The sequence below is a fragment of the Trematomus bernacchii genome, unplaced genomic scaffold, assembly GCF_902827165.1.
Source record: "Trematomus bernacchii unplaced genomic scaffold, fTreBer1.1, whole genome shotgun sequence".
In the NCBI taxonomy this organism is placed as follows: domain Eukaryota; kingdom Metazoa; phylum Chordata; class Actinopteri; order Perciformes; family Nototheniidae; genus Trematomus; species Trematomus bernacchii.
In genome coordinates, this window is record NW_022987656.1 from 2,432,378 (window position 1) to 2,445,285 (window position 12,908).

At 41.4% G+C, this 12,908-nt stretch overlaps 2 protein-coding genes across 2 annotated transcripts; both read right to left on the bottom strand.

Moving 5' to 3' along the window:
- Window positions 1–1,361: 1,361 nt before the first annotated feature.
- Window positions 1,362–7,268, bottom strand: LOC117486729 (tubulin beta-4B chain-like). The gene is made up of 7 exons (XM_034135253.1): window positions 7,154–7,268; window positions 6,859–6,967; window positions 6,136–6,246; window positions 5,441–5,685; window positions 5,024–5,346; window positions 2,006–2,350; window positions 1,362–1,883 (listed from the first exon to the last, which is right to left on the bottom strand). The coding sequence occupies exons 1-7, from the start codon at window positions 7,208–7,210 to the stop codon at window positions 1,736–1,738; spliced, it is 1,338 nt and encodes a 445-aa protein (XP_033991144.1). The 5' UTR covers window positions 7,211–7,268; the 3' UTR covers window positions 1,362–1,735.
- A 959-nt stretch (window positions 7,269–8,227) lies between these two features.
- LOC117486731 (tubulin beta-1 chain) lies at window positions 8,228–12,126 on the bottom strand. Its single transcript, XM_034135257.1, has 7 exons — window positions 11,947–12,126; window positions 11,656–11,764; window positions 11,010–11,120; window positions 10,525–10,769; window positions 10,109–10,431; window positions 9,565–9,909; window positions 8,228–8,951 (listed from the first exon to the last, which is right to left on the bottom strand). The coding sequence occupies exons 1-7, from the start codon at window positions 12,001–12,003 to the stop codon at window positions 8,801–8,803; spliced, it is 1,341 nt and encodes a 446-aa protein (XP_033991148.1). The 5' UTR covers window positions 12,004–12,126; the 3' UTR covers window positions 8,228–8,800.
- Window positions 12,127–12,908: the final 782 nt, after the last annotated feature.

Here is a 12,908-nt window from a genome sequence, read left to right on the forward strand (position 1 = left end):
CTCAGTTTGGTTCGGGCGGCCAGCTCTAGGAAGAGCCCTGGTGGTTTCAAACATCTTCCATTTGGGAATAATGGAGATCATTGTGCTCGTTGGGACCTTCAATGCTGCAGAAACATTTCTGTACCCTTCTCCAGATCTGTGCCTTGATACAATCCTGTCTCTGAGGTCTACAGACAATTCCTTGGACCTCATGACTTGGTCTGTGCTCTGATATGCACTGTCAACAGTGGGACCTTATCTAGACAGATGTGTTCCTTTCCAAGTCATGTCCAATCAATTGAATATACCACAGGTGGACTCCAATCAAGTTATAGAAACATATAATTATATATTTCATTTTATTATTTTTAACACATTTGCAACAAATTCTTTAAAAACGTTTTCACTTTGTAATTATGGGGTATTGTGTGTGGAATGTTGAGAAAAAAAATGAATTTAATCCATTTTGAAATAAGGCTGTAACATAACGGTGAAGGGGTATGAATACTTTCCGGATGCACTGTAAGTGAGCTTGATGAGGGTTAAAGAAGAGTTAAGCAGTTATCTGTTAACGTGACAAAAGGGATCTGCTTTGGATGGACAGACACTTTGCATAGGATGCTTCTATCATTGATTTTGCATAAATATCACAAGAGTATAATCTTCATATGCATAGATATAAATTAAATTGATAAGTAAGATTATGAACCACACCTAGCCACAGTGTTATGTGCATTTGGACTTGTTATGTTGCCCAGTCTTACAGAAACCTGCCATTTTCATCTTCCCCCATATACTGAATAATTTCTTATTTTCTGTGACGCGATAAGTCAAATGGTCGCAGTCACAAATGTATGGAAGCCCATTTCTGCCACTAAGTCCGTAAGTCATTATTATGAGAAGCTATAAACAAAATGATGACAACGCTTCTAAAATCATTGTCTTACTATCTAATTTGGAGATGGAAACTAGCTCAAAGCTAAAATCCGGCATGTTTACGTTTTTAAAGCATTATTTGTTTTCAATCAATGTGCACTGTCCCTCTTCAAATAAACGATTAAATGGAGAAAAAAAAACAGCTGTGAGGTCCGTGCAGAAAGCAGAGCAGTGTGTATAATATATATCACTCAGTATAACAGGCCTACATTACTCTCTTTATTTGCTTTAGTTTAGTAGATATCTACAAACAAAGAGTCGATATTTGTCTAAAACCATTTAGTGCTTCACATAATAAAATACACAACGGCTGTAGCCTGATATTATATGCTTTAGGAGCTGTAGGTGCGTGTTGTACAGTGTGTAGGTGCGTGTGGTACAGTGTGTGTGTGTGCGTAGATGCGGCAGACAGACAGGTCTCGGTTGGTTTGGTGTCCTATGCTTACTTTTAATAATTGTAAATAAAACTTTTGGCCCGTAATTTCATTTCCTCATTGTAGCGACCAGAGGGGAGGGGGGGGAGAGAGATAATAAAGTATTCTCTTTAGGTCACGCCTGGTTTCAGCTTCACATTTAACAACCGTAGGCCCTAAGTATTTAAATAAAAGCCATTCAAGTGTATGTCCTGGCTAGTTGATTCGAATATATTAGAAAATATCCCCTTAAAAAAAACAAAGACATTTAAAAAACAAGGCTGGACAAGAACTGTTATCATTGTGCGACATTCAGAGGAACTACTGTGCGATTCTTTGAAACTGTAGTTTTACTGATGAAAGGCCAATTGTCAATAATTCTACAATGATGCGTTTGGGCTTGGCTTCTAGGCCAGCTCCTCTTCGCCTTCATCTTCAAACTCGCCCTCCTCCTCAGCAGTGGCGTCCTGGTACTGCTGGTACTCAGACACCAGGTCGTTCATGTTGCTCTCAGCCTCTGTGAACTCCATCTCATCCATGCCCTCGCCAGTGTACCTGAAACAAGGAAATATTACTCACTGCATATAACTTTCAATCTTTCTTGACATTTATTTGGCCAAACCATTCATCTTGAAAAAAATGTAAGGTGATCAATCCGTCAACCCTCTATCACTCACCAGTGGAGGAAGGCCTTGCGGCGGAACATGGCTGTGAACTGCTCTGAGATTCGCTTGAACAGCTCCTGGATGGCCGTGCTGTTGCCGATGAAGGTGGCGGCCATCTTGAGGCCACGGGGAGGAATGTCGCAGACGGCAGTCTTCACGTTGTTTGGGATCCACTCAACAAAATAGCTGCTGTTCTTGTTCTGCACATTCAACATCTGCTCGTCCACTTCCTTCATGGACATGCGGCCTCTGAAGATAGCGGCTACCGTGAGGTAGCGGCCGTGGCGCGGGTCGCACGCTGCCATCATGTTCTTGGAGTCAAACATCTGCTGGGTGAGCTCAGGAACCGTCAACGCCCTGGGGCAAGACAGAGCATCCAATAAGATTTATTATTATCCATGCCTCATATCCCTCTATTTCTCTCCCTATTCCAAAAGTGCTGATTCTGGGTATAAACAGGTCTTTCTTGAGAATGAGACCCCATGCGGGACCTGGCAGATACTGTCTAAAATGCTGCGGTGATGAAACACAAGGATTATTAGATCAAGGATTATTTCTGAAACAGTATGGAGCTCAAAGGCTTTCTCTCTTGCCGGTTATACACACACACACGCTCTCCAGTACAGGTTAGCGATGCTAATGTAAACACCAACCATATTACGTCCAAGACAGTCGGGCATTGTTTCTGATAGCAATGTTTCTGATAGTGCTGTGGGTCCGCTGCCGATTTGACGTCATATCGGCAAAATAAAACCCTCTCTCTTTTCCTCCGTACCCAAATCTCTAAAAACGGGGCTACAACGGAGCTGATCCAGATTTGCGTCCGATATGACGTCATATCGGAAATGTGGGCTGGCTTTACACCCACAGCACTATCAGAAACGTTGCTAATCAGAAACAATGCATGACGTGTTTTGGACGTAATATGGTCTTTGTTTACATTAGCAAGCATCGCTAACACTCAGAGCTAACCTGTACTGGAGAGAGTATGTGTAAAAAAGCAGGAAATAAAAAAAGGAACTCACCTTGTGGTAAACCCGCAAGAGAAAAAGCATTTGAGCTCCATACTGTTTCAGAAATAATCCTTGATGTGGTTTGGAACATGATATGGCATTTAATCACGGCGCCAGGATTTCAATTGTGGGTGGGCCAATGTAATTTCGGCTGGGCCTGTTCAAATGTTTTCTCGCGATTTTTGTTAATAATCTAATAAAAATAGGCTATGCCTAGAATGACATTCGTGTTTACTGAGAGCATAGTAGATGTGTTTCCAGTCCTTGTAACCATGGCGACTGAATGTATCTTCTCCGCCGGCACATTTTACAAAACACACTGTCCTTGCTAATGCTATACTCCAAGAATGTGTACTTGTCATACCAGTGAGCAGTGAAGCTCCTTTTCTTTTGTCCGAAAAGTGTCTGAGGGTACTTTATGAGCTTTGGCTGTGTAAACCTGAACATCGATTGTTGTGACATCGTTAGTGAGCGCGGTATATTTTTTGTGTCTGTCCAGTCCACTGTCCTCCTTTGTCTGCGCGCGGCCGCGAGACGTTCTACGATGCGTTTGCTCCCGCGCTTCGACTATGAGTTCGGCCTGATTACGTTAATTAATGTTGCTTTTAATTTTATTATTTTTTGAAATTGTTAATTTTGATCAAAAATGTTGGAAACTATATTTTCGCCCAGTCATTTTTTATCAATGAATGGGTGGGTAACGCCACGGCTGATTTAGCTGTATCTCATAGAACTCTGAGCAGGCATAAGCTCCCTCTCTTTTTTTTTTCTTCAAGCTAAGGACCCAGAATCAGCGTTTCTCTAACAGGGCTGAAAGAGAGGGATATGAGGGATGTCTAAAATGCATGATCTGTTTGGTATTTTGAGCAAAACACATCATAGACATGTTTTTTATATATTTGTATATATCCGAGACCCATAATATATGCCTAAAAATAGCATAATAGGAGATCTTTAATTTAGTTATGGTCTCCAGATAAATTGCTATTCTAAATGCGTTTCGTTGACAGCCCTAGTTAATTTAGTTTCACACGTGACATTTGTTATTATAATGCTACTACTGTTTTTATGACTGGTTCTTATTATATTAACTAATGTTATTACATGGCTTAGCTGAATACTCGATTCTGATTGGTCAATTCAGAACACCTGACACGTTGTTAATCCAGTACAGACAGACCGCTGTCAAGGACTTATTGGCCGTTGTTAAGGACGCTCACATCTGCAGAAAGAAGTCCGGTCGATTTAACTGTATACAGTTTGGCTCGAACTGGGACAAGAAAACAGCGGAGAAGTAACGGGGCAGAAACCCTCCTTTTTACGCAACGGTCCAGACATAGACATCAAACGGCAAAACATATTCAGTTGCCAGTTACTTTGGCATTAGGGCAGGGATATCTAGATACTTTCCAAGGTTTGACATAATGAATTGTGCTACTTTTAAAGCAAGCAACGATGTTTTCAAATCTGTGATCAAAAAGGTCTGCAAAAACACTATTGAAGCAGTTTCTGCCGTTGCTACGTAGTTCAAACAGTAACAACGGACAATTTTTCTTAGCGGATGCATGTCATTTAAAAATCAATGATAGCCTACTATAGCATTTAAATTAATATTGACCGCTTCGTGTCGGGCTCCTGACAAGCCTGTCGGGTGTTCTTTTCCCCATAATGACCGCCTCGCTGCACATTATCCCTTACTTATTACATTCCGCTCGTTCACTTACTTTTATAATTCTGGTATTTTTCTACAATGGTAGTGTACATATTTGATTTTTTTAAGCTGGAGCTTGCTTCTTTATTTTATATACTAGGCATTTAATTTGTTGCCTTTCATTTGCACTGTCCCTTTGCTGTTGTAAAAGCCCACCGCAGCGGGACCAATGAAGGATATATGATTTTTACAGCTATTCAATATTTTTGTTTTATTTACTACAGCAAGAGAACCCTTGCAAAATGTTATTGTAACTCTGTATAATGACAGTAAAAATACAGCTTGAGGGTCTGACAGTCTCTCTACCTGTACTGCTGGCTGCCTCGGCTGGTCAGGGGGGCGAAGCCGGGCATGAAGAAGTGCAGCCTGGGGAAGGGCACCATGTTGACGGCCAGTTTCCTCAGATCAGCATTGAGCTGGCCGGGGAAGCGCAGACAGGTGGTCACCCCGCTCATGGTGGCTGAGACGAGGTGGTTGAGGTCTCCGTAGGTTGGCGTGGTGAGCTTCAGTGTGCGGAAGCAGATGTCATACAGCGCCTCATTATCAATGCAGAAGGTCTCATCTGTGTTCTCCACCAGCTGGTGGACGGAGAGGGTGGCGTTGTACGGCTCCACAACTGTGTCTGAAACCTGAGGTCGGGGAGGGAGAAGGAGTCGCATTAAAGCAGAAGTAAGATGAGATAAATAGTTAATGTTGGAGTATTTTGGTGTATTATATAAGCACCTTGGGGGAAGGCACCACGCTGAAAGTGGTCATGATGCGGTCTGGATACTCCTCTCGGATTTTGCTGATGAGCAGCGTGCCCATGCCTGAGCCGGTTCCTCCACCCAGGGAGTGTGTGAGCTGGAAGCCCTGCAGGCAGTCGCAGCTCTCCGCCTCCTTCCTCACCACATCCAGGACCGAGTCCACCAGCTCGGCTCCCTCAGTGTAGTGACCTTTAGCCCAGTTATTACCAGCTCCGCTCTGGCCTGTGTCACATGCAAACACACAACTATCAAAGCTGTGGTATCAACCCATCCTGGTCTACATTATAAAGGAAGTCATTATACTTTTGCAGGTACTAATTTAAAGAGTTATGAGTGAAACTAGATCAGGGCTGCATAATATACGGAAAATATACGCTATGATTAACAACATTAATCAAGATAAGTATAAACACATTAAAGCATACTGCTATACATAGATATACTGCTAAAATACAAGAAAAATGCTTGTTGAGTTAAAAACATTATGTGATTTTTTGTCATGTAATTTTTTTGTGCTGCAATTAAAAAGAACGATAGTTACATTTAAAATGGGGGTTTTCTATTGTTAATCTCTGTGAACTCTTTTTCAATTAAATTGTTCAATTATCATTAATCACAGTACGGCAACTTCATCAACCCAGGATAAAACACAAGAAATGTTCATAATCTCACCAAAGACAAAGTTGTCTGGTCTAAAGATCTGGCCAAAGGGACCGGACCTCACTGAGTCCATGGTGCCGGGCTCCAAGTCCACCAGCACTGCCCGGGGGACATACTTTCCACCTGGTGATCCAAACACAAGACAATTAATTTTTGTAAATTAAGTGTTTTTTTTTCAAAAGCATTGTAAAAGCTACACCCCGTTTGTCTTTCTTCCTCTTTTAATTAAGTTTAATAAAATATTTTGCCTTTTGACTAATGACCAAACACAGCAAAAAGCATATTGTTAACTGAATTATTTTTTACAATTGTTTTTATTGCATGTTAATACAGTCAAGTGTACAGTAATTGATTACATTAAAAGCTTATCGTTTCCTGAAAATATAAGTCTAATTGATTGAATTAAGTAGAATTCTAAATAAACAAAGTTACTCGCTAATATATGTCCACCGAATATTATAAGAAGTTAAAGCGGTATTGTTGTTTGGGACAGTATTATTATCTGGAGGTTTTGTTGACTTTTGCCGTATCCTGGAAACTGCGACAGTAATTAGGAAGGAGAGCAGAGCAGCGCCCCATTGTTGTTCCAGACGCTTCCAGCGGAGGGATCCGCCGCTAGGTGGCTCCGTTAGGCCGATTAACAATCCTTCCGCGTTGTATAGCGTTACCTTAGTTACATCTTTATTTAACTGGCTATATTACCCAACTGTAGCTCGCAGCCAAAGAGAAGCTAACCTGAAGCCTCGTTGAAATACACGTTAATTCGCTCCAACTGCAGGTCGCTGTCCCCATGGTATGTCCCGGACGGGTCGATGCCATGTTCATCGCTAATCACTTCCCAAAACTAGAAGAGAATTGAACACAACACCGGTCAAATTACCTGATAACTAGCATGACTTAGCTTAACGAGTCGGTAGCTATCATTATAATTGTTGTTAACTGGGCTAATCAGCCCACCCAAACAAATGTAAATATCCACGCACTTTATGAATGAGTTAAGAATTCACTTTTAAATATAAACTACTCTTACTTTAGCTCCAATTTGGTTTCCACACTGGCCTGCCTGTAGGTGCACGATTTCCCTCATTTTGGTTGAATTAAAAACGTTCAAACGCCTGAAAAAGACAAAGTTGTTACTCTGTAGTGATCCAGCTACGAACTAACTGGAGAGGATGGGAGTGTTTCAATCTACTGTTGGCTGATTAACGCGATAGGTCCAAATTCATGTCACTCAAAGCTCAGCAGTCATCTTATTGGTCGAAAAACTTGGTTTAGAGTTTTGACTGGTAAGGGGGCTAGGTTGTCTGGGTAACACAACACAACAGCGTTTCAGCAGAGGTACTTTGCATGTATAATTCTTAATTTAGTAGTTTGAATTAAAAAACAACCTATCTTACATTTTAGTATTCATTTTCTTTTCTTCTCTAGTACACAAGCCTTCCTGCTGCTCAAATAAAGAATAGATAAGAGTCTACATTGAGGCAACACAAAGACCCATGAAAATATGATTAACATCATTCCTTTGTATATACCTTAACGATTTGTATCTATGACAATATCATAATTGTTTTGTGTGTTTATTAGGTGACAAGCAGGCTACACTTCAGAGGTAGGCCTACATATCAATCAGAAATAAACAAAACAGGAGGATTAACAGCTCAGTGTGCAATGCTGCTATGTAGGAGAGATTGTGGGGCCTTCTGCATGTCTGTACACAGGGCAGAGGCCCATTGTCTCAAAATCAGCAGCATTAGTTGGCTATTCTACTAATCCCTCACGCCAGGTCAGTATGGAGGAAGGGGAATTAATAAATAATCTATTTAGTCACAAGAGGGTGAAAGAGGGCCTAATAACATCTTATCTGATGCACAAGGTTTCTTCATTTGGCCAGTAATGTAAGCTTGTATACATGTAATTTGTGTACTATATTTACAGTTGAAGAATTAGACTGGCTGAAAAATAAGAAATGAGTTTTCAGACTGAAGATGCCCTCCGTCTTCAAGGTTGTTTTTCGGATAAGACAAGAGGCTAAACGAAAAGGAATTAATGTATGGGTCAAGAGTTGAATCATTTTTAATTACAAGTATTGAAAGTACTTCGTAAATGAGTCTTCGATCTGAATCTTTAATGTTGTTCAAAATCATGATTTTGAGATAGTTACAGAGTATCCTTTTTTCACTCTTATTGGCAGCAATTGGCTTCAATTCAAGCTAACAAATTAGTCTACTTCATAAGTTCAGTAAATAAAACATTGGTCATAGTTCAGTTGAGACAAAAGTAACAACACAATTTGGAACCAAATAATACATCTTTATTAAAATCACATTTGATCCCAATTTACCACTACAAGCACATCAGGAATATTATAACAGAGACAAGTTCCTGACACTATTTGTAGCTTTTAGTGTAAACTATGATTTGTTTTGGCAAAAGAATAACACTGCACATCAGACAGTAATTGTCACATTCAGTGATTAGTCCCCTGGTCTGGTCACTGTTACATTATCACAAATGAATACAGCAGCAGAATGAGAAAAATAAAGCACGTTTTGAACATTAAGCCATGTAAACATGTCACAGAAGAGGCACAAAATGCAAATCGGTCCCTGGAACTAAGCATAATATGACCTCTTTAATTAACTGTTGCATTGGGAGAGAAAAAGGTTGTTGTGGGCATCTAGGCTCCATCTTCATATTCGCCCTCTTCTTCAAACTCGCCTTCCTCCTCAGCGGTGGCGTCCTGGTACTGCTGGTACTCAGACACCAGGTCGTTCATGTTGCTCTCAGCCTCTGTGAACTCCATCTCATCCATGCCCTCGCCAGTGTACCTGAAACAAGGAAATATTACTCACTGCATACAACTTTCAATATTTATGTAGAGAAATTAAGATTCAGATTTATGTTTTTGTATTAGGAGAGATTTGGGGTTATGAAATGACATTGATGCATACAATTGTCAGTCATAATTGCAAATAGTTATTTTTTCCAAATCGTGCAGCCCTTATTTTTTTTTTTTAAACGTTTGGACATTCAGTAGATCGAACAATTAATCTAGTAACATTTTGGCAGAATAATCAATTACATTGAGTTTTACCGCAGTATCATTTGTGTATACTCGTGTAACTCAAACTACAGGCGCTGGCAAGGAAGCAGGGCTTATATCCATGTAGATGCCAACAAAAAAAACATATTTTGCCAGGATTAATTGTACACGTATACATTTAATACACATATTAAAATGGTGCCGTAATAACTACAAACGGATACCGATTAGTAAAAACCATGAACAGGCAGATAATACTGCTCTGTCCACTTAAAAACAACATCATAGAGATAAAGAAAGCATGCAACTAAATTGGGCCACGCAAAATGTTCCCTACATATAAAAAGGTCCAGCACAGGTAGAGGAACTTCTCCCGGTCTCATCATTATTTGACTCACCAGTGGAGGAAGGCCTTGCGGCGGAACATGGCAGTGAATTGCTCTGAGATGCGCTTGAACAGCTCCTGGATGGCCGTGCTGTTGCCGATGAAGGTGGCGGCCATCTTGAGGCCACGGGGAGGAATGTCGCAGACGGCAGTCTTCACGTTGTTTGGGATCCACTCAACGAAGTAGCTGCTGTTTTTGTTCTGTGCATTCAACATCTGCTCGTCCACTTCCTTCATGGACATGCGGCCTCTGAAGATGGCGGCGACCGTGAGGTAGCGGCCGTGGCGCGGGTCACAGGCTGCCATCATGTTCTTGGAGTCGAACATCTGCTGGGTGAGCTCAGGAACCGTCAACGACCTGCAGGAAGAACGACCACCAAATATATTTTAAATGCATCAATCAATTAACATATGGATTAGCATTAATTAAAATAATCTGTAATAAATGAAGTTTAAATAGTACTATAAGCATCTCAAAATGTCATTTTACCCCGAGTACAAAGACAATAAAAATCCTTCTATTCTATTAAAACTTGAGGATCTGACAGTCTCTTTACCTGTACTGCTGGCCGCCACGACTGGTCAGCGGGGCGAAGCCCGGAATGAAGAAGTGCAGCCTGGGGAAGGGCACCATGTTGACAGCCAGTTTCCTCAGATCAGCATTGAGCTGGCCGGGGAAGCGCAGACATGTGGTCACCCCGCTCATGGTGGCTGAGACGAGGTGGTTGAGGTCTCCGTAGGTGGGGGTGGTGAGCTTCAGCGTGCGGAAACAGATGTCATACAGTGCCTCATTATCAATGCAGAAGGTCTCATCTGTGTTCTCCACCAGCTGGTGGACCGAGAGGGTGGCGTTGTACGGCTCCACTACTGTGTCTGAAACCTGAGGTCGGGGGAGGGAGAAGGAGTTGCATTAAAGCAGAAGTAACAGGAGAAAAATAGTTAATGTTGCAGTATATAGGTGTATTATAAGCACCTTAGGCGAAGGCACCACGCTGAAAGTGTTCATGATGCGGTCGGGATACTCCTCTCGGATTTTGCTGATGAGCAGCGTGCCCATGCCTGAGCCGGTTCCTCCACCCAGGGAGTGTGTGAGCTGGAAGCCCTGCAGGCAGTCACAGCCCTCCGCCTCCTTCCTCACCACATCCAGGACCGAGTCCACCAGCTCGGCTCCCTCAGTGTAGTGACCCTTAGCCCAGTTATTACCAGCTCCGCTCTGGCCTGTGTCACATGCAAACACACAACTCTATAACATGTGGCAACACGTCCTGGATCTATTAGAATAATGACTGAATTATACTTGCAAACACATTTAAATGTCAATGAGCAGTGCATACACTAACACAAGAAAGGAATGATAGTTCTACTGATACTGTCAACTTACTCAACAAAATCCCTATGTAACAAAAGTGGACAACTTTATCAACCCAAGTTAAAACAAGAATTGTTTTACATCCTTACCAAAGACAAAGTTGTCTGGTCTAAAGATCTGGCCAAAGGGACCGGACCTCACTGAGTCCATGGTGCCGGGCTCCAAGTCCACCAGCACTGCCCGGGGGACATACTTTCCGCCTGGTGATCCAAACACAAAGAGCTTTATTATCTGAAGCCATTTACACACGTTGCTGAAATAATTCCTCAAGAAAAGACCTTCTCGCTTTTCTACCCTTTTTCGTGTAGTTGAATTTAATACTGTGCCTTTTGAAGTATGACCAAACGCAGCAAAAAAGCATTTTGAAAAAAATATCTGTATGCATGACGTGATAATAGAGTCCGGTGTTTTACAGCACACGGTCACACCCTATAACAGCGTATCGTTTCATGAAAATGAAATTAATATGTAAAAAAGGAAACAAGGTTATTCACTTAATTATGCAGACAAGATTTTACAATGAGTGAAAACCTAGTATTTGTTTAAGACCGTATCATTATTTTTGACTTTTTTCTGCTGCGACAGCAACTAGGAAGTGACATGGCAGATTGTAGTTCCCTGCGGCTACCAGCGGAGGGATCCGCCGCTAGGTGGCTCCGGTAGGCCGATTAACAATCCTTCCGCATAGAGGAGTGGCGCAGAGTTGAGAATTTGGCAAGGCAAAGCAAAGCTAACCTGAAGCCTCGTTGTAATACACGTTGATGCGATCCAGCTGCAGGTCGCTGTCCCCATGGTATGACCCGGTTGGGTCGATGCCATGCTCGTCGCTAATGACTTCCCAAAACTAGAAGAGAATAAAACACAACAACGGTCAAATCATCTGATAACTGTATGACTTATCTTAACGAGTAGGTAGCTATCATTAGCATTGTTGCTAAGTAGGCTAACCGGCCCGCCCAAACTAAATTACACATCCACGCACTTTATAAAGGAGGAAATCATTTACTGTTTAATCTGAGCTTTTACCTTGGATCCAATTTGGTTTCCACACTGGCCAGCCTGAAGGTGCACGATTTCCCTCATTTTGGTGAACAAAGACCGAAAAAGACTAAGTTGTTGGACTGCAGTGATTCAGCTGCGAACGAAGCGGAGAATAAGGTGTGACAGGAACAACGTTCTTTTTCTTCTGCTTCTGCTTCGTCTTTTCACGGTTTTTATGGCGGGTGATCAGCGTTAAAGGTGCATTACCGCCACCTACTGTATTGGAGTGTGGAACATAATGCTCTACCTCCTATAACAATAAGAAAAACACATTTAACAATAAAAAAAGATATATACATATTTCTTAACTCTATTTGTCTTCAATAATATAAATGTCTCCCTGACCTGATGTTGTCACAGGTGTCGTTTTGAAAGAACCACAGCAAAGTCTCAAAGCTTGTACTACATCCAGCGGAGCAGCGTTTCTGCAGACACACCCTTTGTATGCACAGTAAGCAATATGTAATCTCAATGAAAACCCAACCCCACAAGATTTGTATTGTATCATTGTAGAAAAAGGTCATAGGTACGTGCATAGATCATGTGGGCCACAACATCTATGCACGTAGGCCTACCTATGACCTTTTTCTACAATGATACAATACAAATCTTGTGTTTTTTTATGTGTATTAAGCCAATCATAGGTTATCTACATAGACTGTATATATAAAGGTTATCTAACTCAGGGATGGATTACTGAACGAGCGTACCCCCCTGGTCTGCACCTACAAAAACTCTACACTCAGAGACACATATTAATTCAATTCAATAGCTTTATTAGCATAACCATAATTACATGCAATATCGCTAAAGCTCTGTATCGTTGCAACATCCATACACAAATACATATTTGAAGCGAACTGCTCATTTCAGGAACACAAGGAAGGAAAATTCATTAAATTAATATAATACATTAAAAATAAAATGATAATAACAATTAAAAAAGA

What these genes read in the sequence shown, in the direction of transcription:
- LOC117486731 (XM_034135257.1), bottom strand. Translation starts at nt 12,003, where the DNA reads ATGAGGGAAATCGTGCACCTTCAGGCTGGCCAGTGTGGAAACCAAATT. An exon ending in GCGTGGTGCCTTCGCCTAAG is followed by an intron (nt 10,432 to 10,524) that starts GTGCTTATAATA and finishes CCCCGACCTCAG; the next exon opens with GTTTCAGACACAGTAGTGGA. An exon ending in CGTGGCGGCCAGCAGTACAG is followed by an intron (nt 9,910 to 10,108) that starts GTAAAGAGACTG and finishes TTCTTCCTGCAG; the next exon opens with GTCGTTGACGGTTCCTGAGC.
- LOC117486729 (XM_034135253.1), bottom strand. Translation starts at nt 7,210, where the DNA reads ATGAGGGAAATCGTGCACCTACAGGCAGGCCAGTGTGGAAACCAAATT. An exon ending in CGAGGCAGCCAGCAGTACAG is followed by an intron (nt 2,351 to 5,023) that starts GTAGAGAGACTG and finishes GTCTTGCCCCAG; the next exon opens with GGCGTTGACGGTTCCTGAGC. An exon ending in CGCAAGGCCTTCCTCCACTG is followed by an intron (nt 1,884 to 2,005) that starts GTGAGTGATAGA and finishes TCCTTGTTTCAG; the next exon opens with GTACACTGGCGAGGGCATGG.